This window comes from Parasteatoda tepidariorum, chromosome 3, assembly GCF_982258835.1.
Source record: "Parasteatoda tepidariorum strain Cologne lab strain chromosome 3, Ptep-v5.0, whole genome shotgun sequence".
Taxonomy (NCBI): domain Eukaryota; kingdom Metazoa; phylum Arthropoda; class Arachnida; order Araneae; family Theridiidae; genus Parasteatoda; species Parasteatoda tepidariorum.
Genome location: NC_141757.1, coordinates 119972909 through 119997594, shown reverse-complemented (window position 1 = coordinate 119997594; position 24686 = coordinate 119972909). Strand labels below are relative to the sequence as shown.

The window sequence follows — 24686 nt, the reverse complement described above, 5'->3', positions numbered from 1 at the left end:
CAATTTCTCAATAATTTTTACCTTTCTATTACCAATAACATAACTTCCGATTTTGGGATCGCATGCAGATGTGTGTATTACGGTAAAATAATTTTTTCCCTCTTCAATTCATTACAAATTAAGGTGAAGTCTACATTTCTTTCGTCATTCCAATGAATAAATGTGAATTCAGAACTGTAATAGTTATAGAATATTCTTCTTCTTTATGGAATAGTATATATTTCTGCATCTATATAATTCGGAAAACATCAATAAAGAATCCTCCGAATTACTTGAAATAGTATCATTTGTGCTGATTACTAATAAATTTTTCAGTTTTGAAAGAATAATTTCAATTAGAATTCAGCTATTCTGTTTTCAAGTTACATTTTGAAATTCATATCGAGATTCATATTTACAGATTTGGCAGTTTTTAAGTGCCGTCAATCTACACCTAAAATTTTTGCGACAAATCAAAAAATAAAACACTTTATTTAAAATCAAAGTAGTCAATCAGATATCGGTGAAAAATGGACCGATATAGAGTTTAACATAGATTCAAAACAATCTCTATTTTCTTTTGCCTAATTCTGTCGCCATATGAACTCTAATAAATAAGATTCCAAGTGAAAGAACATTTCCAAAACGTACGTTTACCAAGATAAAGTTTCATGTTATGGGAATTGGTACATTTTCGTTTTTTTGGTAAAATATTTCGCTCTTGAAAAAAATTAAATTGCATCTTGTTCCGTTTTTGGCAAATCCCAAAGACGCATTTTCTTAGCACTAAAATGGCGTCAAAAATCAGCAAACAACAAGGAATCCAAAAGATGATATCCAGGATTATTTGATGATAATTTTCTATAGAATGGTTTTCTACGTCCGATTATGAAAAAAAAAACATGAGCAAGTTTTTTTATTTTATTTTAATGTGAGGAATTTTTAAAATGGTTTTGTACGCCCGATTATGAATTTAAAAAAACACAAAACATGAGCAAGTTTTTTATTTTAATGTGAGGAATTCTTAGAATTGTTTTTTTTTTTTTTTTTTTTTTTTTTTTTGGTTCGTAAGCATTCTTTATTTTACGTTTTTTAGTTCCTAAATAATGATTTTTATTGAAACTTAGAATTTTTTGATAAAAATTGTTGTCAAAAAACTATTTTTACATAATTAAATTATATAAAATTATGAGGTTTATGCATACTTTCTGCTTATTTTGATGTTTGAAGTAATATGATTCTTAAAACTATAGAATGTTAAGTTGAAATAGGCCTTTAATGTTATATCATTAAATTTAGTAAGTCTATTTCTCAGGCATTAACTCTAATAAAAAGATAAATATTTTTTTCTTTTTTGTTTATTCACAAATATTTTTCCGATGTGTTTCGGATGTTCCTTCTCTTAAAAAAAAAAAAAAAAGAGATACCATTTTTTCCCGTTAGCATAAGAAAGAATATCAAACATTTTTCTTTTTCAAATTTAATAAGCCACAATGAAGATGGAACGCTACAATGTTACATGCTACATTAAAGACGTCTCCAGTGTAACTTATTGACTGTTCATATAGAAATCGCAGGTATTCGTCTCATACAACAGCGCCCCCTATAGTTCGTTGCGATCGCGAATACTTTTTATTCATCCACTCAAGTCCAAATACATTTTTTTGAACTTGTTGTCACTTGAAGTCAATACAGTTTTTTCACATATTAATTCATTAATTAAATTTAATTAATTAATTAAATTTAATTAGTTAATTTTAGTTTTACATAGGTGAAAAAATTTTCATTACTTAATTTAAAAAAACTGAAATAATTTTTTTTTGTTGTTGACCTATGTAGGAATTGACTTAAATTTTTTATATTTCTTGTTTTAACTAAATGTGCGGTAATAATGCACTTCTCTTCTTAAATCTCGTTTTCCATCTTTCTAGTATTTGACCAAAAATCTGGAAATTTTCATTTGAGAGATATCCTGGCTACACATACATCTCACAAATCAAACATCCTCTCATTCACCTAAAATGACATGATTTGGCTTCGATTCCTGTAAATAATATTGATATTTTTTTTATCCCTTAAATATTAGCCTGATTTTTTTATTGTGTAAATTTTTTGACTTTATTTTCGAAAACCATTTCCAAAATTGCCACCGTCCCCTCTATTTCAGAGAATTATCGTCGCACGCACGTGTCATTCGTGTAACGCTAAAACTAATGGATTAAAAACTTGAAATTTTGCACATTTAAAAAAAAAAAAAATTAATAACATTTCATCTGAAAATATTATTGATTTGAATGTTAAATTTTGATCAAAGTATAACATGTCACGGAATGCCACGAGATGGCGCTCTCCTATTAATTTAATTACATATTTTTCTTTGTGTGTCATTATAATCTTGATTTGATTAGATGAATGTTGAAGGGAAATGTCAGCCCTTATAATACTGACTATCTACGTATCTTCATATCATAATCTATTAAAGTTTGTTTTGTTTTAAAATAATGTGTTTAGTTAATTAATTTGAACCACCGACCTTAGTTAAATCTTTTTTCATGGTGCTCAAGGCAAAATTCAGCTTGGATAAACATATCATGCCCAAATTCTTCAAGAAATAAAAGGTAGGCCTTTATTATTTTTTCATCATTCGTAAATTTTGTATATATACAGTGGGTGAATTTCTGTTATAACAATGTCTGCAATTGAAATCGCGAAGGCAAAGAGAACAACTGTAAGGAAACTTACTACGCAGTTAATTAATCAAATTGATGCGAAATTAAATCAGCAGACGAAATTGATGAGCAGGATCTTAGAGACGACTACGAGAATTTAATTGAAAAATCTAGCGAATTAAAACAACTTGATTCCGTAATCGAAAGTTCTCTAACCCTCGAACAGGTTGAAAAAGAAGTGACAAGCAATGACGAATATAAAACAAAGTGTTTAAAATATTCAAAAAGAATATTGCGGTATCTAGAAACTAAATGTAAAGTAAATCCAACCTTAAATGAACCACATGATAGAAGTTTAGACACATCTTTAAGTGAAAATTTAAAAAATCAATGCTCAATTAAATTACCGAAACTTGTCATAGAACCGTTTTCAGGTGATCTAGAGAGCCTAGAGTAAAAGAGAGTGGACAAGGGAGAAACGATTCCTGATTGGTGGACAGAAAAACTTTACCGCCGGAGGCGAGAGTGGAAAATTCGCCATTGGAATTACATGGAGTGAAAATTATCTGACTCAAAAAAATTATGTTCTGTATTAATAAATGCATGTAATAAGTTCATTACTTACTTTTTTTCAATAAGAAACTTCACAGTTACAGTAAATGTTAAAATTATGGCTGAAAATTTGGATAGTTGTTAGTTATTAGAATTTATCCTTATTATTACTTACTTGCGTGCATATAAAGTTATGTTTATCTCATTGTAAAGAGAACAAGGTGATGAAATAACTAATGGTTAGATAAGAATAAATGTATTTACTTTTAATGCACATAATTTCTATCTAAATTACTTATAAATTTTAAGATTTGAGCATCTTTTTATCAAAACTTCAGAAGTGCAGAGTTTGGCGATATTACTTTGACATGTTGGCGCGTTACAATGTTCGCGTTACAATGTTACAATGCGCGTTAAAGTAGCATTTGTTTACTTTTCGTTACCAACTGTATAAAATGCTAGTTTGTTTTAAATTTCAACTAATTATGGAAATTTTTGTTTACAATTTGTTGAAATAAACAATACCTTTTCAGGTGAATATGCGATAATTTTTTCCTGAAAAAGTAATAAATAATAATAAATTATATAATTTGTATTATTAATTATTATTTCTGAAATAAATGGCATAATCATTATTAATTTTTATATTTTATTTAAGGCATTTATTAAAAGCTGAAGTCTTTTCATTAGTCTTTTTTTTTTTCATTGACGTTAATTTTTTAACAATTTCAGATGCTAGACAATGTTTCTTAAAAAATCTGTAATATCATGTGCTTTCCAATCTTAAAGTTTATATTATTGATACTTTAGTATATACTCTTAGAATAACAGAACCTTCAGAATAACACCAAATGAGCGAGTGGCGCCAATTTCGGTGTATCATCTGGCTACCCCCTTGGACAAAAATCTGACGGCAGCGCATGCGCTCTTGGATATTGTCATCACTCTTTTCAATACAGGCACTCTAAGGTGATCCAAAACAATGGAATAGCTTTTGGAATAGTTTTTCTTGCTCAATAGACAAAAATGAATATATTTCAAAGGAAGAGAAGTTTTCGTACCTCAAGTCTTATTTAACTGGACAAGCTGCTAACGTTGTTTCCGGTTTCGAATTATCCAGCGCTAATTACGACAATTGTATAAAAATTCTTAAAGATAGATTCGGAAAGAGAGATATAATTATAAATGCATTTATGAATAAAATATTAAGTTTAGAAGAAGTTAAAAGTAGTTCAAATATTAAAGCTTTGCGTAAAATATATGATGAGCTAGAAATTTCAATAAGAAATTTAGAAGCAATAAAAGTTACATCAAACTCCTTCGGACATTTGTTAATGCCTATTTTGCAAAAGATTTTACCGCACGATTTAATTTTGGAATTTAATAGACAAAGAGATGAAGGGGATATCGATATCTCTAAATTCCTCGTGTTCTTAAAAAAAGAAGTTGAATGTCGCGAAAGCACTTCTTTTGCGTGTGGAGGAAATGAAAGAAATGAAATAAATTATAATCAAAGTTATCCCAAAACAGTAAATAAAAAATACAATAACAGAAATACACCCACGGCGAGTGCATTTACTGCAGTTACGAGACAGTCATGCATCTTCTGCAATAAATCTCATGACTCTATTAAATGCTATAAAAAACCAGTAGAAAAAATTGCGGTACTAAAAGAAAATAATCGTTGTTTTAAATGTTTCAAAAAATTTCATACTAGCAGATTTTGTAGAGATAAAAATGCATGCGCTAAATGTAATGGGAGAAATCATCACGAATCTGTTTGCTTAAAATATAATGAAGAAAAAGTAAATTTTGAAAAAAAATGTCCGGAACAAAATGTATCTGAAAATATATCAATTGTTTCCCATTCAAATAATGAAGCGTCAGTATCAAATGTTAACTCTAACGCTTTAATTTCTCATAGTAATATCTCTGTTTCAAAAAGTACTTTGCTACAAACGTGTACAGTTTTGGCTTGTAATGAAAACAAAACTGAAGTAACGAGACTGATTCTCGATCAAGGAAGTGAAAAATGCTTCATTTTAGATAGCTTAGCGGAATCCTTAAAATTAAAACCTATTCGAAATGAAAAGTTGTCAGTTTTTGCGTTTGGAGCTTTAACACCAATAATAAAGAATTATCCTGTAGTCATAATAGAATTAAAAGACAGGACTGGAAAAAATAAAATAAAAGTCGAATGCTTAGTCACTAACATGATAACCGCTTGCCAAATAAAAAGCCCCACCCACAACGCAATTGAGAAAATGAAAAGTTTAGGTATGTCGCCGGCTGAATTAAATGTAAACAAAGAAGAAATGACTCGAGTAGGAATATTAATTGGTGCCGATAAGTTTTGGGATATAGTTTTAAGTTCTCGGCGGAGAATAAACAGACATCTGCAAGCCATAAATTCTTTGTTTGGATGGCTCTTGGTAGGTTCGGAAAGAAATATAATAAATCAAAACGAATCAAAACATTTATCGATAGTCGTGGGAAATACCACAACATTAAATGATCTTAACGTGTTTTGGGAACTTGACTCAATGGGCATAAATGAGGAGTATAATGAATGTAAGCAAAGCGAAAATGATTTAATAGACTTATTTGAAAAGGATTTACGGTTCGTTAACGGCCGATACGAATGTAAATTATTGTGGAAATCTAATACTGAGGAATTAGGAAATAATTTTAAGGTTGCTAGTAGGCGTTTTGAATTTTTAAAGCAAAGATTACAAAAAAAGCCAGAAATCATGAAAAAATATCGGGAAATTATAGAAGAGCAGCTGCGGGAAGATATAGTTGAAAAATGTTCAAATGAAATTAATGCTTCGCAGTATTTTATGCCGCACAGGGAAGTTTTGCGCGAAAAAAGTGAGACTTCACAATGCAGAATCGTTTTCGATTGCTCCTCGAAACAGGAAAATTATAAATCTTTGAATGAATGTCTCGAAACTGGCCCAAATTTGAATCCTAAAGTTCTTGATGTAATTTTAAAATTTCGCGAACCAGAGGTGAGCTTCTGTGGAGATTTGGAAAAAGCTTTTCTAAAAATTGGGATTGCTGAGGAGGATAGAGATTATTTAAGGTTTCTTTGGTTTGGGGATAATAATGAATCTCACAGTATTCTGCGCATGTGCAGGGCCCCATTCGGTACTGTAATTAGTCCCTTTATTTTAGCAGCTACGATTAAATATCATATCAAAAAATATAAGAGGGAAAAACCTGAATGTTTTGAAATGCTTAATTCGTCCCTTTATGTAGACGATCTTTATCATGGAGGAAAAACTGTAGAGGATGCATACCAATTGTCTGTAGATGCAGTAAATATTTTTGAGGATGCGGGTATGAATTTAAGGAAATTGAAAACAAATTCAGAGGAATAAAATAAGAAATGGATAATGGCAAAAATTAAGGGGTCTGATGATTTTGATAAAGGAACCAAATTTTTGGGCATGATATGGGATCCAAAAAATGACTTAATTAAACTAAATTTCGAGTCTCTTAAGGAATCAATTGAAATTAGTGAATGTAATACGAAAAGAACTGTGTTAAGATCTGTAGCTAAAATATTTGATCCTGTTGGCTACTTACAACCTTTCATTGTTAGAGTTAAAATCATACTACAAGACTCCTGGTTGTTAGGTTTAGATTGGGATACAATCCTTCCGCCTGATTTAAATAAAAGATGGATGGAGTGGTGCTCTGAAACTAAATATTTGAAAAATCCTGAATTTCCGAGGAAATTCTTCCAGAGCACCAATTATACGCAACTGACTGCACACATATTTTGCGATGCCACCCCTAGAGCATTCGGAGCCGTAGCTTATTTTCGATATATAGATGAAACTGGAGAAATTAAAACTAGCTTTATTATGTCAAAAGGCAGAGTCGCTCCTTTAAAATCACTGTCTCTTCCTAGATGTGAGTTAATGGGAGCTGTTGTTGCTGCCAAATTGGCAAAGTATCTAAAATCCATTCTCCCTAAACTATGTGACAATATACATTTTTGGTGTGACTCTATGATCACGTTATGTTGGATAAGGAAATCTCCGAATGTATGGAAGCCGTTTGTTGCCAACCGCGTAGCTGAAATTCAAAATATTTGCGATCCCACTCAGTGGCATCATTGTAGTGGCAGTGAAAACCCAGCTGACCTTTTGTTCAGAGGGGAACGAGCGGAAACAATTTTCAACAGTTCGTTGTGGCAAAACGGGCCAAGTTGGCTTCTCGAGAATGAAATATCGTGGCCCAAACTGTCAATTGTTGTGCCTGACGAACAATTGGTAAACAATGAAATGAGAAAACATCTCAATGTGTTTCAAACTGCTACAGGTGATGAAAATTTGCAAAACTCTCACCAATTACTTGATTTGAATAAATTTAGCGAGTTAAGTAAAGTCCATCGTATAACAGCATGGGTGCACAGATTTATCCATAATTCCAATTCTTCGTCTGAAAAATATCATGGACCATTGACTGCCTTTGAATTAAAGACTGCTGAAAAGTATTGGGTAAAAAATACTCAAATGAACTATTTTCATAAAGAGATTTCAGATTTGTCTCATCAAAGAGCTATGGACAAAACATCGAATATTTACTCATTGTATCCAGAACTCGATGAAGATGGTCTCTTGCGACTAAAAGGCAGGATACAATTTGCAGACTGTTTAGAATCCACTAAACATCCATGGATACTACCGTCCAAGTGTCGCTATGCAGAACTGGTGATTCTCAATGCTCATGAACAGTTCTTGCACTCGGGAGTAGACTCAACACTAACTCAAGTGCGGGAAAAATTTTGGATCATAAAAGGGAGACAAAGAATCAAATCCCTACTTGGTAGATGTATCATTTGCAAAAGATATAGTGCTCGTCATGGAGAACAAGATGTGGCTCCACTTCCTCCAGATCGCATTCTGGAATCACCACCGTTTGCTATAACGGGATGTGACTATGCAGGTCCCTTTTTTTCCAACGAAAACAAGAATAAACATTATTTGCTTTTGTTCTCCTGCGCCGTCACACGCGCTGTACATTTAGAACTTGTACATTCCCTGAACACAGAATCATTCCTGTTAGCCTTTCGACGATTTGTATCTCGTCGAGGATTATGTTCCACAATATATTCCGATAATGGAAAACCATTCAAACGAGCAGATATTGAACTTCAAAAATTGTGGAAATGTATTTCAGATCCTTCTGTTAAAAACTTATTTTCTGCTTACAACATTCAATGGAAATATATTGTTGAGCGTGGAGCATGGTGGGGAGGATTCTGGGAGAGGATGATAAAAACTATCAAAATTACTCTCAGAAAAATTGTTGGTCGATCATCGCTCTCTCTCGTCGAACTCGAAACAGTGTTTGTCGAGATTGAAGCCATGATAAATTCCAGACCCATCACTTATTTATATAGTGACCCCTCAGAACCATCCCCACTCACTCCAGCTCATTTTTTAATAGGTAAACGCTTGCTATCCCTCCCTCCTACCAGAATTTCTAAGGTCGATCTATTGGGATCGAGAGAATCAATTGTGAAAAAATTTAAACATCAACAGAATCTGTTGAATCATTTTTGGAAATGTTGGCGAAAAGGCTACTTGTTAAATTTAAGATCAGCTAACACGAGCCAAAAGGTCTCGAATGTAAAAGAGTTTAAACCTAATGACATAGTGCTAATTCACGAGGAACTTTATCCTAGAAACATGTGGTCATTGGGCAGAATAACTGAAGTTTTTCATGGAAGGGATGGCAAGGTCCGTTCTTGTTCAATAAAAACTCGAACTGGAATTATTAGAAGGCCTATTCAGCTTTTATATAATATGGAAATTAATAACTAAAAAAAAAAAAAAAATTGTATGCAAACTTTTTATATATTTGTTATTCTTTCTTATGTTGTGCTTTTTTATTAATGATTATTTTATATTTAGTAGATTTCTTTCCAGAGAAGCTGAAATGTCAAATCTGGTAAATTGTTTACTATTTTGTAAATTTAAATTGCTTAAATTTGGTGGGGAGTGTCACGGAATGCCACGAGATGGCGCTCTCCTATTAATTTAATTACATATTTTTCTTTGTGTGTCATTATAATCTTGATTTGATTAGATGAATGTTGAAGGGAAATGTCAGCCCTTATAATACTGACTATCTACGTATCTTCATATCATAATCTATTAAAGTTTGTTTTGTTTTAAAATAATGTGTTTAGTTAATTAATTTGAACCACCGATCTGTGCTTAGTTAAATCTTTTTTCATAACATTTGGTTTTACTCTGCTTAGTTTAGTTTAGCAGAAATTAATAACAGTAGACATGTGAAATTTTTTGTATATCCGCACTTCTATGTCTGAATATTTCATGACGTCTCTCCCCCCCCTTCTATTAAACTAGTTTTAGAATTATTGAAATCTTTCATTTTTAAGGGACTTTTGATATCCGGGAAAGGTTAATCGCGGTGTATTAATAATAGCTTGTAGCCATCACTTACTGTTTTATCTAAATGTTAGAAGGACGCTCTCTTTTAAGTTGTCTATTGCGCTTCGGAGTTATTCACTTTAAAAAAAGAAAAATAAATCTTATACCTGACGAAAGTAATAAATACATTCTTTTTTTTCCCATACAGTTTTAGATACTGGTGTACTCGTATATAGGAATGATGATTTTGCTCACAATACAACTTACAAAGAGGCTCATTTCGTTGATGTCATACATGCCGATGCTGGTACTTGTTTCGGTGAGCAAATATTGTTGTAATTATCTCACATATATTAAAATCATTTATATATTATTACATCATCTAAAAAAGCATGAAATGAAATTTTAAAGTAATATTTTAAACCAGTTACAATGATTTCTAGGGTTAGAAGTTAATGCTGCAAAAAAAAAAGCTCAGTTTGTGAAGATGGAGTTTTGAAAAATGAATAAGAATTTTGAGAAATATTGAGAATTTTTAAGGGGAAAACGAAACTGGCTTACTTTCCATAAAATTTGAGAAATTAAGTTATGCGAGATATCAACACTGCATCACAAAAAGGAAGCATCTTAGCAGTTTCTACAACTTAATAGAAAAAGGTTTCATTGTAATATTTTTTTAGACACTACACTAACTATTACACTTATGCAATAATTTATTGAGAGGTAATTTCATAATTAGTGTTTTTATCCTTATAATTTTTTTGAAAAAATTACTGAACATAATTATTTTCCCATTAATTCCCATCATTTTTTTTTCTTTTAATCAAAAATGTACATCAATGTACAAGATTTTGAAAAACAGAATTTTCTTTAAAATGTCTGTTGTCTCTTTAAAATTTTGATTTTTCAGAATCCAATTCATGTAGAAGGAGAGTTCTTTAACAATTCACGTATTTCAAAGTTGAAATGTATACATTAAATGTATTTTGCCACACCAAATAGTTTTACTTAAAGTTTTTTAAAAGTCAGTTTGTTAACCAAATTTTGTTGCATATTTGTATTTTTTTTTAGTTCCAGATTATTTCTAATAGGAATTTTTGTAAAATTATAATTTAATCCAAGCCAAAAAAAAAGTTTGCAAAAGAGGTTATGAATTAGAAAGCACCTAACGATATTGGTTACCGACTCATAAGGTTTGAGGAAAAAGTGGATATTAAGTTATTAAAGTCCACCGTCCACTGTTTGAAAATTTAAATTTTCAGGTCTTATCGCCACTTTTTCTTACACCAGATTTGAATCTACGGAAGTTTTTTAATCTTTATCGGGGAGAAAGTGTACCAAATCTCATTAGCCTTCTTAATTGAAAATGAATGCCTTCTTAAGAAATTCTTTTTGTAAGGAACAATTTTATTTTTTTTAACGACTGGCACTTGGAACTATTGTCCATTGGCCACAGAAAGTGCCAGAACTGCTAACTCTCTTTTCGTTACCCAGCGGGCACCTGTGGCGAAGCCACGGCGGTGGAGCAGCGTCGCCCACGTCGCACTACCACAACCCGTTTATAGGGCAGGTCACATTCACACACAAAGAACAGTCACATTCACATTCAAGGACATAGAACACAGATAGAGAGAAAGAAACATCCATGCCTTGCCCGGGATTCGAACCCAGAACCTTTCTGATGCAAGGACAGTTCCCTGCCCCCTACACAGGCCGGTCGGCAGGAACAAAATATCAGCATTTGTGTTGTTCTTCAGACAGAAAGCTTTGTGACATGTTCTTATAGTTTGAGTTGATTCCAAAGCTAGAAAGTTTGGAAATTTGTAAACTTAGTAAGTAATAAGTAGTAATGTTTTCATGTTTGTAAGATAGGTAGGTGTTCTGCTCAAATCTGTTTGTAACAGATTTAAGCAACATGTTTTCACGTTTGGTAACTATCTTACACGTAGCATGTTTTTATACTTATTTGAAAATTTTGTTTCTCAATTTCAAGAAGCATTTAAACTATATACATGTGTGTGTCTAATTTATTTAATGTAAACAAGTTGGTAAGTCATAGAGAAAAACAGTTTTTGTTAAATTAGAATTGTGAATAATTTCAAATTTTAGTCAAAATCGATAGCATTTGCTGTTTTATAACTGCGATCTTGTAGGATCTGTTGTTGGAGCATTATCTCCTCTTGGCCATGCTGACTTCTTTCCAAATGGAGGAACTTTGCAACTTTCTTGTTACTTTCATGCTATAGAAGCAATACTGAGAGGAGACTTACTAGTGGGGGGTAAGTTTTTTTGAATATCAAAATGTAATAATTAGAATATACTAATTGAATTAGAAGTACAGCTTTAAGAAAAGTACAGTAAAACATGCTAACTTTACTATGTTACTTTTCTACTCTTTTATATATTTTTAAAAATTTTCTTGCTTATATGTCATAAGTTATATCAATTTTTTACAAATTTAAGGAAAGAAGACATAATTACGAATAAATGAGAAATTGTAATTTATGCACTACTAATAAATGATAAGAAATTAATCATATTATAATGAGAGTACGATATTGAGAATACATTAACAATCATACGATAATGGATCCTATCATATAAAACATAAATGTGTATCTATATAATGTTGAAAAACCGATTTTTTTTGCTTTTACAAAAAAGAAATGAAAATCGAAATATCAGGCAAATGAGTAGTCATAAACATGAAAAACAGAACATCGAATATAAAAAGGCATAAACTAAATAACATTATCTGTTAAAGTTAACAACATAAATTACTAATTTAAGTGGACTATTAAAATTATTTTCTTTAATCCTTGCCAATAACCAAAAGAACAACAAACAAATTTTAAGCTTTCTGGAAAGAGAATTGAATTTATGTTACATTTTTAAATTCACAGATTTACAATTTAGTATACAAGTATTCAGAATAGCTCGACAAAGAAGACTTTTTGCTTTTCTGTCTATATAAAGGCAAAATACACGGATGTATGTTAGCTAATAACTTGAGATGAGGGGGGGGGGGTCAATCACCTCTGTTGTGTGGTTGAAACACAAATTTCATTGATGAAAAAAATAAATAAATGAAAATTTAAACATAGATTGAAACGTGCGCTGTCTTGGAAACAGCATTTTACCAAATATTTAAATTTAAAAAAAATTTAAAAAAAGGCTAAACCACTAGAAGAAATTAAATATCTTGAAAGTTAGCGAAACTCATAGTTTAAGTGTGGAAGTAAGACGTGCTGGGAACAAATAATGCATAAGTTATCGAAAATTGAAGAAATATTGTATTTGAACGTCATGATAAACACAAATGGCATTTCAATTTCTATAGACTCTTAAATTTATAAATTTTAAACCTTAACTAATCTGGTAAAATAAATTAAGAGAATTTACTTACTTTATCGAATTTCATGAAAAGAACTGAACTGAATGTAAAATCATTGCTTTTAGACAAAAATACAAATCTTGTTCATCAAATACGTAAGTGTACGCGTGCATGTGGGTGGAGCCGGTAGAGGAAAAGGCTTTATAAGTGCGCGTAAGCTAAGGCGTATTTCGTTCTCCAGCTCACCTCGGCGAATTTCTTGGTGTCGTTTTGCAGCAATAGGTTTAATTCAAATTGTAACAGTAAAAACGAGTAACCACCAACATAGAAATGAGGTGGTGAATTGTGGGGAGGCTAGAAGCAAGTGAATCTCAGGTCCAGATTTGTAGAGAGTTCAATTCAAGGCCAGCGTCGTGTGTAATGGAAACAGTTTTAGGATACCGAATCCATCGGGATAGTAGCTATCGACAATGTCAACCTTCATCAATAAAAAGATACCCCACCATAGAATCTAGTTAACATGTCTTATATACTACTGAATTGGAATTGTTATTTTGACACACTACAGTACTCCCCCACCAGAATTTTATCTGTGATAGAATTCGATGAACGGATACCATTAGTTGATTCATTGCTGTTTTGTGGGAAGCCGGGAGAGCTGTATTAAGATCACGGTGTTGGTCGCTCCTGTGTTGTAATTAAAACTATTTATGGAATGGAAAAAATTGCAACCTTTTAAATGTTTTCAATGTAAATGTTTTTTTTTTATACCTACAAATGAGTGTACGATATATTTTTTTTTTAAAAAAAAGAAAAACTGCAGTTTTGTGATGCATTGGAAGATCTTTACGCCATTGTCTCGATTTTAATTAATCTCACTTTATTCAGAAGCTAAATTTTTTAATTCTGAAATATCTTTAAAAAAACAAGGAAAAAGGTTTAAAAAAAGGGAAATAATGTATTTAAAAAATAAATTCCACTCTCAAAATGAATAAAAACAAGAAAATTATTACTACTAAATAAATAAAATGTATATATAAAATGAACGAATTATCAGCGAATATAATTTTCATAATAAATTACAAGCTTATAAATAAAAAGTGAACTATCGGTTTTTAAAACGCCCCCATATCAGTTCTTCAAAAGGACAGAGAAAGAAAAAAGATTTTCAAAAAGAGTTGAAGAGGGAGATCGTCTCTTGCTTTCCTCCCTCACTCAAAGGTCACTTGAGTTTCAAAGGCAATATTACAAAAAGTAATAAAGATTTGACCTACATTTTCGTGGATAGGAAAGATTGAAAAAATTATTAGTATTTTTTTTTTTTTTTTTTTTTGAATTGATCACTCCGATTCTTAAACAAGAAAATTCGATTCAAAGTATGACAAGCCCGCCATAGATTTTACATGTTAAAAGCAGAATTAAGGAGTTTGCTTGGTTCAACACATTTCTCCCGGCAACCACGATTGGGGACCCGACTTTCTGATCATTTGAGCTCGCCCCGTGCTCTTTGTTCGCCAAGATCGTATGAATCTCAGGGAATTCTTGTAAATCATTTGTTTTTTCATCCAAAGCAAGAAGTAACTTTTCACACGTACCGACCAGACTTGTCATTCTTCTATTACGCCCGCTCTACAGAGCTCCCAAATTTTCGAATAAGTCGTACTTCCTATTTACTATACATTTCATTTCTTTAAATGAAAATAAATTCAATACCGTATGATATTTAAAAAAAATGGTTTTTGTCACCACTAAAATTAAATATCTGATGTTACATATCGAATCTAAACATGTGAGCGGGTTGAGCTTTACCGCGATGTCTGCTTCCTAGGTGTACGAAGAAAAGGGGTTTAATTTCATTGAGCTTCAAATAGTCTGATGCTTTGCTATCAAACCTTTGCGGTAAACATATAGCGGCGCCGTCATCTAATTGCACAACAATTTTATCTCCATACTTTGTTGTTATTTGTTTAATTTCAGAAACCGGGTATTTTGATCTACGGTTAGCTCATCCATCTTTTTGAAAGACTTCAGTGAACTGAATGCGTTTAACTTGTTCAACAATTCCATTTTTCTTCTTATTTATATATAGAAATATTCTCTTTAAGTGTATTTAATATCCCCAAGGTATTATTGAAATGACCTCAGAGAATACTATATACTTCCCAGTACTTTTAGCTTGGATCTTCTTTAATGAGAGTGTATCTCTTCCTCTTGTAATGTCTCAAAGGGAAGATAAATAAGTGACCCACTCTCCAAACGTGGTAATCATTGTGGTAAGTAATGTCAGAAATCAGATGATCTACTTTCTTATAAGTTCTAATACCTAAAGAATTAAGTTTTTCCATTTATTTATACTGAAATTCTAGTTTCTCAACATGCAAATAAGGTCTTAATTTACACTTTCCTCCTATTGATAATGTTAAAACTTCATTTAATCTCCCATATGTAGACATAGTTATTGTTTCTTCATTGACGCTTGTAGCTCTATCAAGAAGAACTTGTTGCACTTTTTCTAAAAGTATTTTTGGTTTTTCATTCATTCTATCGCAAGCTAAATAGTGCTAATTTTCATAAACATATCTTGTGATAATTTTAAGTTTACATCTAAAAGTTTTGAAGTAGTTTTACTGAATTGAAAAGTTTTATATCCCGCACCAATAAATTCAACTCCTTTGTCTGTAGTTGCGCAAAACGTTTTCATGTCAACGTAATACTTATTAGCACAATCAGTATCTTTCTGTGACTTCCTTACACTCGAATTTCTTTGGTTGTGGGCAAAATATCTTCTATCAGCTTTGTTCCACTTTATGCAATAGTAGTCTAGATGTTTTTTAGTTACAACATCATTTTCAAGTTCTTCCACATTTGATATGATTTTATTTTTAGCATCATAACTGTTACCTTTTAAAATCAAAGCGTTGTTTTCAAAATAGTTCCTATTAACCGCATGTTTTGAGTAGTTCGCGGGATCGTTTATTATATTGCTTCCCTTTGCATTATAATTTACTAAACTTATTTTCTTCAATCTGTTCATTTACATATTTTTCAGTTGAAGCGTCTCTGGGATCTCCTAGATTTCTTTATATATATTTTTGCTTTGCATTGAAAAATTCTTCATCGTGAATCAGGCTGCTATCCGTTAAAGTGTTTCTCTAATTTTCTCGTTTCTACGTAATTTTTGGTTGCAGAATCGGTGTTTTCTTCTGAAACATTTCGTAATTTTTTTTTTCTTTCCATATCCGTCATTCGTTAAATGGAACCCTATTCCTGAAATGTCCTCTTTGATTTCTTCCTCGGAAAGGGGATAATACGCTACAATTTCTTTATTTTAACAGAAAAAGTTTTACAGTCCTCAGACTATAAGAATTAAAAAATACAAATCGACGCAACACAGATTTTTAATGTTTTGATCATGGTGATATCTTGATTTTTTATGTTCAAATAGCACTTCTTTCGCTCTTGTAAGATGAAGGTATTGTAGAAGTTATTGATAAATCTTTGAATATACTGGAAAGGAAAGAAGAATATAAACAGGCCTACAATTTCTATAAACAGCTGCTTAATTCATACAAATCGAATGCGGTATCGGATGAGAGAAGAAGATTTTATCAAAAATCTAGTCTACTTTCCCAGAGAAAAGTACATAAAGCAAACCCAACTTAACGGTTTTCAGTATGTGAGCAAATAAAATTACTGTATAAATAAGTGTGCCGTAAAAAGAATTGCAAGAAAGGAAAAGGCGCTGTTAACGCTGCGATTAATAGTTTACCATTTGAAATGCACCTACCAGGGCGGCATCAAACTCAATTGCTTAAAGGAAAAACTAGATTAAACCCAGATTTCACAATGGAGTAAACGCATAAATAGGGTCGATGAAGCAGCCTATAAACATGATGTCTGCTACCTCGAAAATAAAGATACTGAAACAAGAAACAAAGTGAGCGACTCTAACATGGTGAAAGAATTGGAGGTCCAACCCTGCGTGAGAAAAAAGATGGAAGTATTGTGAAGCCTATTATAAAAGCAAAGAAGGCATTTGGAATGGATTCAAAAATATATTATCTAAAATGCAAAAAACTCACACCGAAAAAAAAACACGCACAGCAGACCACCTCTAAAAATGGTAGGCCTCTCATGAAAGGAGCTTGTATGAGTTGTGGCTCTAAGATGTGCCGTTTTTTACCTCTGAAGGGGAAACTGAGAAAAGTTGCCCCAAAAAAGTTTATTACGATTCCGAAGCAGGATTTTGTGGCAAGGAGCTCTGAAGGAAGACTGGTTTAAGTAGAAAAGAGGCATCAGATTACTTACACCAGCAAGATGTATATACGAAACATAAGCCACTCATCCGCAAATTCGAACGAAAAAGGATTTACGTATCCCACATCGACGATCAATGGCAAGCTGATTTACTGCTTGTCTATAAATTTGCAAGGAGTAAGCATAATGATGGTACCAAGTATTTATTAACGGTTGTTGACTGTTTCAGTAAATATGCATGGGCCATTCCTCTTAGAGATAAATCAGCGGATGAAGTAACTCAGGCATTTAAAAAGATCTTCAAGGAAAGAATGCCTGAAAGGGTTCAAACGAATAAAGGTTTAGAGTTAGTCGGCAAAACAACTCAAAAATTGCTTAAAGAAAATAATATACAATGGTTCACAACAGAAAATGTTGAAATAAAAGTGGTAATGATTGAAAGATTTAATCTCACTCTGGGTAATAAAATAAAGCTCCACTTGTCCGAACACAACACCGAAAAATACGTAGATGCCTTGGATAAATTAGTGAAAAATTACAACACCTCGTACCACAGAAGCATCAAAATGACATCCGCTGAAGAAGAAAACAGTGGTAAGTTCAAAGAGAAGGCAGCACAGATTATAGATAAGGTTAGGATATCGATCCACCTTCAGAAGAGGTTATCAAGCAACCTTCACTGAAGAAATCTTCGTCATTTCTGAAGCAGTAGGAACCGATCCAATCACTTATAGGGTTCGAGATTTAAATAATGAAGAGGTTAAAGGTACTTTTTATGAAAATGAATAGGTAAAGTACGATAAGAAAGACAATATCTACAAGATCGAAAAAGTCAAAAAGAAAGGAGACAAGTATTTAGTAAAATGGTTGGGATATCCCGAGACTAGCTGGATTGATAAAAACGATTTAGTACTTTAAATTTTATTTTTAATAGCCGACAAAGCTATTAAAAATTCAAATTGGGGTCATGACATGTCAAGCAAATGTACCATCATTTTGTCTTTGCATATTTATACTCAAATCCCATGTTATTAAACGGAGGAAAAGTTCCAATCAAATGCTTCAAAGATGACTCTACAGATTTTTTCATTCTGAATAAGCGTCTTCATGAGTTTAGGTAGCTTAATTGGTATCTGATAATCTCTTTTTCTAATCAAAAGGAATAAAATGAATTCTTTGCTGATTAAGTTCCTCCGTTCTGGAAACAATTCTTCATATTTGCTTATGAAAGAAGAAAATTCGACCAAAATATCTTCTTCGAAAGGTAATTTATAATTATCTAACCATTTAGTCAGATTTTTTAATCGGTTTTTTCGTCTCTGTCGGCATAAAAATAACAGCGCAATATCGTGAGGGGGTTTATTGGGGTCATACCTTAGTTCTTCGTGACATGTCGTACAAACGTACCAATAATCATCACTTTGTACTACATATTTGTACTCACATACCACATGCCTCGAGATATTTATCTTTTCCTTGCTCATTTTCTGGAGTATGAGCTCACATTCATCAAACATGTTTATTTTTAAAGAGTGTTCCTTTTACTTCCTTTTTTTTTAATTTGATTGTACTTCTTCTAATATATTTATCGAACTTAAAGAATAGAGATTTATGTATAAAGAAGTAAATATGGAATCAAATACTGTTCAGGAGTTGAAAAACTACTGTCGAGAAAATAAAATTAGAGGATACTCGAAGCTTAAAAGGGGGGAACTGATCAAGCTTATCCAGAGCCAGAACAACTATCAAGTACCAGAACAACTGAAAGAACCAGAACAACTCAAAGTTCAATGTTGCGGTCAATATTATAAAGAATCTTGAATGAAGAGACATTTGCAAAGCAAAAATAATCAAAATGAATAGAGAACCAATGGCCTGCCGAAGAAAGCAACAAAAGAAAGTAACATCAAACCAAAGTCCGAACCACCTCAAAATCAAAAATTTGATGACTATGAGGTCTATTACAAACCTGCATACAAAGGACAGCATCTTCGATCACTGGTACACAGACGAGCAATAGTCAAGAATAAGCAGATTAAAGTAGCAAGTGAAACAGAAGCCCTCACATAGAAAGATGAACCTCGTCAGTCGTGGAGAAATTACAAAAAGGTGTAAAGTTTGCTAATGATTGGATATTCCCCAAAAAAGCCTCCTCCAAGAAAGCCCCTGAACCCTCCGAGAAAGCCTCCTCCAAGAAAGCCCCTGAACCCTCCGAGGAAGCCTCCTCTAAGAAAGCCCCTGAACCCTCCGAGAAAGCCTCCTCCAAGAAAGCCCCTGAACCCTCCGAGGAAGCCTCCTCTAAGAAAGCCCCTGAACCCTCCGAGAAAGCCTCCTCCAAGAAAGCCCCTGAACCCTCCGAGAAAGCCTCCTCCAAGAAAGCCCCTGAACCCTCCGAGGAAGCCTCCTCTAAGAAAGCCCCTGAACCCTCCGAGAAAGCCTCCTCCAAGAAAGCCCCTGAACCCTCCGAGGAAGCCTCCTCTAAGAAAGCCCCTGAACCCTCCGAGAAAGCCTCCTCCAAGAAAGCCCCTGAACCCTCCGAGGAAGCCTCCTCCAAGAAAGCCCCTGAACCCTCCGAGAAAGCCTCCTCCAAGAAAGCCCCTGAACACTCCGAGAAAGCCTCCTCCAAGAAAGCCCCTGAACCCTCCGAGGAAGCCTCCTCTAAGAAAGCCCCTGAACCCTCCGAGAAAGCCTCCTCCAAGAAAGCCCCTGAACTCTCCGAGGAAGACCCGCTCAAGGAAGAGGAAATGGAACTTGTTGAAACAGCCTTTGAGTCCAGACTCCAAACGTGGAAAATTAACAATACAAATAATTACATAGTTCCACTTACGTTTTTGGCACGTTGCAGAACATTGGTTATAGAAAAACTGACTCGTTGGGTAGGAGAGAAAGGAACGTTCAGAATGAAAGGAGTTAAATCAAACCTTCAGAGGCCAATCAACACGTTTTTTATTATCTGAACTGATTAGAACCATATCTCCCACTTCAAGTGGGGATTGATGAGAGTGTCTGGATTGCTTAAGGAGCGAAATATATTCTTTATAGAAACGTGTTTTTAGTTTTTGCTTAATGGAGTGAAGGTGTTTCGCGCGTTTGCGAAGATTCTGCATATCATTCTGATCGAGATCATCAACACAAAATTCAGTCTGATCCTGTAAAAAGAGAGAAGGAGTTAATGGCACTAGATCTGATGGTTCTTCGGAGAGGTAAGTAAGTGGTCTACAATTAAGTAGAGCTTCACATTCACACACAACGGTGTACAGTTCTTCGTAGTTAAGACACGCTTTTCCTAAATTGCGTCTCAGCAATTCCTTCAATATTCTTACCACCCTCTCCCACCAACCCCCCCCCCACCAAGCAGCGGTAGGTGGGTTGAAATGCCAGGAGATTTTTTTCAAATCTGAGTGAGCAATGATGACATTCCAGTCTATACTTTTCAGTTCGTTGTTTGCACCAACAAAATTTGTTCCATTATCTGAATAGATTGATTTTACTCGACCTCGACGTGAAATGAATCGTCTCAATGCGAGAAGAAAACTTTGCGTAGAGATGTCCGAAACAAGTTCGAAATGTACCGCACGGTACACGGTACACGTGAAGATTGCAATCCAAACTTTGTCACGATTTCGCAGAACCAAAGGGCCAGCTAAATCAACTCCAGTTGTTTCGAACACTGCTGATATTCGCACACGTTCTTCTGGAAGAGGAGCAAACATCGTCGTAGCAAATTTGGATTTAAATCTTTGGCAAATTACACATTTGGAAACAACTGATCGAACGGTTTTTCTTGATCGCAAAATCCAGTACTTTTCACGAAGGGTTGTGACAAGTATCTGTACACCTACATGGCTGTAGGTCCGATGAGTCTCTTCGATGAGTTTGAAAACTAGTTCATTCCTGTCAGGCAACAGGATAGGACGTCTGAAAAAATCACCATCACTAGTCGAGATAAGTTTTGTCTCAACTCTTAGAAGACCACTAGAGTCGCGGTAAATGATGAAATTAGGAGGTATCAGTCGAAGATTTTTCCCAAATGAGTCATTTTGTATGAAAAGGAGTATATCGAGCTCAGATTTGGTGAACTCTTCTTCTTTTAAGTTTCCATTCAAGAGGGATTCATTCTGTTTATTTACTACTGATTTAGCATTGAAGATAAATCGTTTAACATAGGCCAAAATTCGAACGATTGTAGAAAATTTCGAAATTCGCTTAGTCCATTCGAAAAAATTAGGTTCGGAATTACCTAACGAAAGATTCGTCGAAACTGTAGGCTTTTTCTCCAAGGTAGCAAGTTCTAAAGCGTCTGAGAAATCAGCATTGTGAGTGTTTGACCAAGAGTCTCGATTTTTTAACCATGTGGGACCCTCCCTCCAACAAAGACTGAAAAGAGTTTGTGCGTTACATCCACGAGAAGCGATGTCCGCTGCATTCATTTGAGATGGGATATAACACCAATGTTCTTTAGATGAGTTCAAGTGAATTTCTTGTATTCGGTTGTTCACAACAGTTTTCCATGTTCCGGGATTTTTGATCCAACAAAGAACCACTTTAGAGTCAGTCCAATAGAAGGTTTCGATATTAGAAATGTTTAAGGAAGTCTTGACTGTCTGAACAAGACGAGTACCTATCAGTGCAGCTAAAAGTTCTAATTTTGGAATAGACATTTCAGTTTTGATTTTGGTGATGGGATCCTTTTTTAGAGGAGCGACACGTGATTTTGCCTGCACTAATTTAATTTGAACTTTTTTTCGCATTCAATTCGCAAAAATACGCACGCCGCGAAGGCTTTCCCACTAGCGTCACTAAACATGTGAATAGTAGTAGTTGATTTATTAATTAATCCTCCAAAATAACGCGGAATTTGAATTAATTTCAAAAATCCTAAGCTGGATAGCCAGTTTTTAAATTCCTCCACTATTTCAGATGGAAGTTTATGATCCCATCCCAGCTTATCATTTTTCCATGCTCTTTGCATTAGAAGCTTTGGAATGAGCGTCACGGGTGCGGTAAAACCGATTGGGTCAAATATTTTTGGGGAAATCGACAAAAGTTGCCGTTTTGTACATTTGTTATGTACTTCACTTGTGACGCTGCTAATATCACATGCTATTGTATCTAAATTGGGTTGCCATAAAAGTCCGAGAACAGGAGAATATCTATATTCTTTTAAATCTAGATTTTGTTTTTCACCCTGTGAGGAAGAAACCCAACCCGTAAGCTCAAACCCTGCTTGAGACATAATTTGACAAGCTGTCTTTGAAAATCGCTGTAATTCCCATTTGTTTTCAACGCTTGTCACTACATTGTCAACGTAAAATGCATCTTTCAATTTCACAGCGATATCATTTTCAGTTTCCTTCATTTTATCCAAATGGTGATAAATTGTTGCCATGAGCAAAAACGGACTCGACGTAAGGCCGAATACCACTCTGCAATGTTTGTATATCTTAATTTTGCGTTTTTCAAAATGCGATTTCGAAAGGGAAAAAGAAGTCCAGGAGTTCTCTTTCAAAGCACAAAATCATATCATTTTAGAATCTACCGATCTAAATGCATTCTACGATGATGTCATGGATAAATTGAAAACAGAGGTGGAAGAGTTCGAAGCCCGAGGACCGAGTTGGCGCCTAATTCAAATAAATACTTAGAACTGAGAATCAATAAATACAACCCACTGAGAGGATCATCCTACATTGATTTACCAAAAAAGATTAAGGATAGAAAGGCAGTCATAAATGTAAAAAATGAAGATGACAACTAGTGCTTTAGATGGTCGGTATTGTCTGCTCTTTATCCAGCTGAAGATAACGCAGATAGAGTCTCCAAATATAAGCCATATGAAAATGAGCTGAGTTTCGAAGGTATAGAATTTCCAGTGAAAAAGGGGAAAAAATGAATTCAGAAAGTTCGAAAAGTTAAATAATATATCGGTGAAAGTATACGATCAAAAAACAGAAATAATAAGGGACATATACCCTCTGAGGATAGCTAAAACTAAAGTAGATAAACATGTAAATTTACTTTACATAAAGAATGAGGGGGGATATTGTTGGATAAAAGGCATGCCAAAACTAATAAGCGGTCAATTAAGCAATCATAATGGAAAAATTCATCTCTGTGAAAGATGTTTGTTATATTTTCACTCTGAGGAAGGTCTTCAAACTCATGAAGTGGATTGTAAGAAAAATAAGGCCTTTAAAATAGTAATGCCTGAGAAGGACAAATACATAAAATTTCAAAATTACCATAAGTCATTGCGAACACTTTTTGTGATTTACGCAGATTTTGAAAGCTTGACGAACAAAATAGATACCTATCGACCTGCTGGTAACAAGTCCTACACGCAGAACTATCAAAGGCACGAACCTATGAGTTTCTGTCTCTATATCAAAAATAAACAAGAAGACTATAAACCGCCCATCATTTATAGAGGCCCTGATGCTACTAAAGTATTTTATGATACAATGAAGACTGAAGCCTCAGCAATAAAGGAAATTTATGACAAGAAGCAACAAATAAAGATGACTGCTGAAGATGAGGAGCATTTCCAGAGAACCGATATATGCCATATTTGCTGGTTGAATATTAAAACTGAGCCGTCACCCTACTCAACCGAGGACAACCCTGACTACGAAAAAGTTAGAGATCACGATCATTTAGTCGATCCATCAAAATATGCATCAAACTATAGAGGTCCAGCTCATAATTTATGCAACTTAATGTACCAAAACCCTTCCTTCATTCCAGTTTTCTTTCATAACCTATCTGGGTATGATTCTCATTTATTCATAAAAGAACTGGGGGGGGGGGAGATAAAGGGGACATCGATGTCATTCCAAAAACCGAAGAAAAATACATTTCATTCGGTAAAGAAGTCGGGGCTAAAATGGTGGATGGAAAAGGAGGGAAAAAGGTCAAGTCACCGGGGATAAAATTGAGGTTTATAGATTCATTTCGGTTCATCCCCTTTAGCATCGATAGTTTAGCCAAGAATGTGAAAGAGTTCAGAGAAACAGCCAAATACTTTCCCAGGGATAAACTAGACATCGTTTCCAAAAAGGGCGTATATCCGCATGATTATATGGACTCGTGGGATAAATGTGAAGAAACGCGACTACCTAATAAAAAAGAATTTTACAACAAAATGACTGAGTCGCATATAAAGCGTAAGGACTATGCACATGCCAAAAGAGTATGGAAAAGTTTCAACATTAAAAATTTAGCGAGTATTCTGATTCGTATGTGAAGACTGATGTATTGATCTTATCCGATATTGTAGAAAATTTTAGGGATGTCTGTCTGAGGACCTATAAACTGGATCCTGCATGGTACTTCACTGCTCCTGGCCTATCGTGGGATGCTAAGCTTAAACCAACTGGAGTCAAATTACAATTATTAAATGATTATGACATGATACTTATGTTAGAAAAGGGAAGCAGAGGGGGGATTTCCCAGTGTTGTAATAGGTTTGGAAAAGCCAATAAT

General features: G+C 33.7%; 2 protein-coding genes across 3 annotated transcripts in view; both read left to right on the top strand.

The window, feature by feature from the left end:
* Positions 1 to 24686, top strand: part of LOC147814239 (pancreatic lipase-related protein 2-like) — a 160397-nt gene that overhangs the window by 103050 nt on the left and 32661 nt on the right. For both annotated transcript variants that reach the window (XM_087159988.1, XM_087159987.1), the window contains exons 5-6: positions 9822 to 9932; positions 11767 to 11892. In XM_087159988.1, coding sequence (XP_087016114.1) covers positions 9822 to 9932; positions 11767 to 11892 — 237 coding nt within the window. The remainder of the gene's footprint in view (positions 1 to 9821; positions 9933 to 11766; positions 11893 to 24686) is intronic.
* Positions 2575 to 6583, top strand: LOC147814240 (uncharacterized). The gene is made up of 2 exons (XM_087159986.1): positions 2575 to 3082; positions 4170 to 6583. Exon 2 carries the CDS (start codon positions 4394 to 4396, stop codon positions 6581 to 6583), a length of 2190 nt encoding a protein of 729 aa, XP_087016112.1. The 5' UTR covers positions 2575 to 3082; positions 4170 to 4393.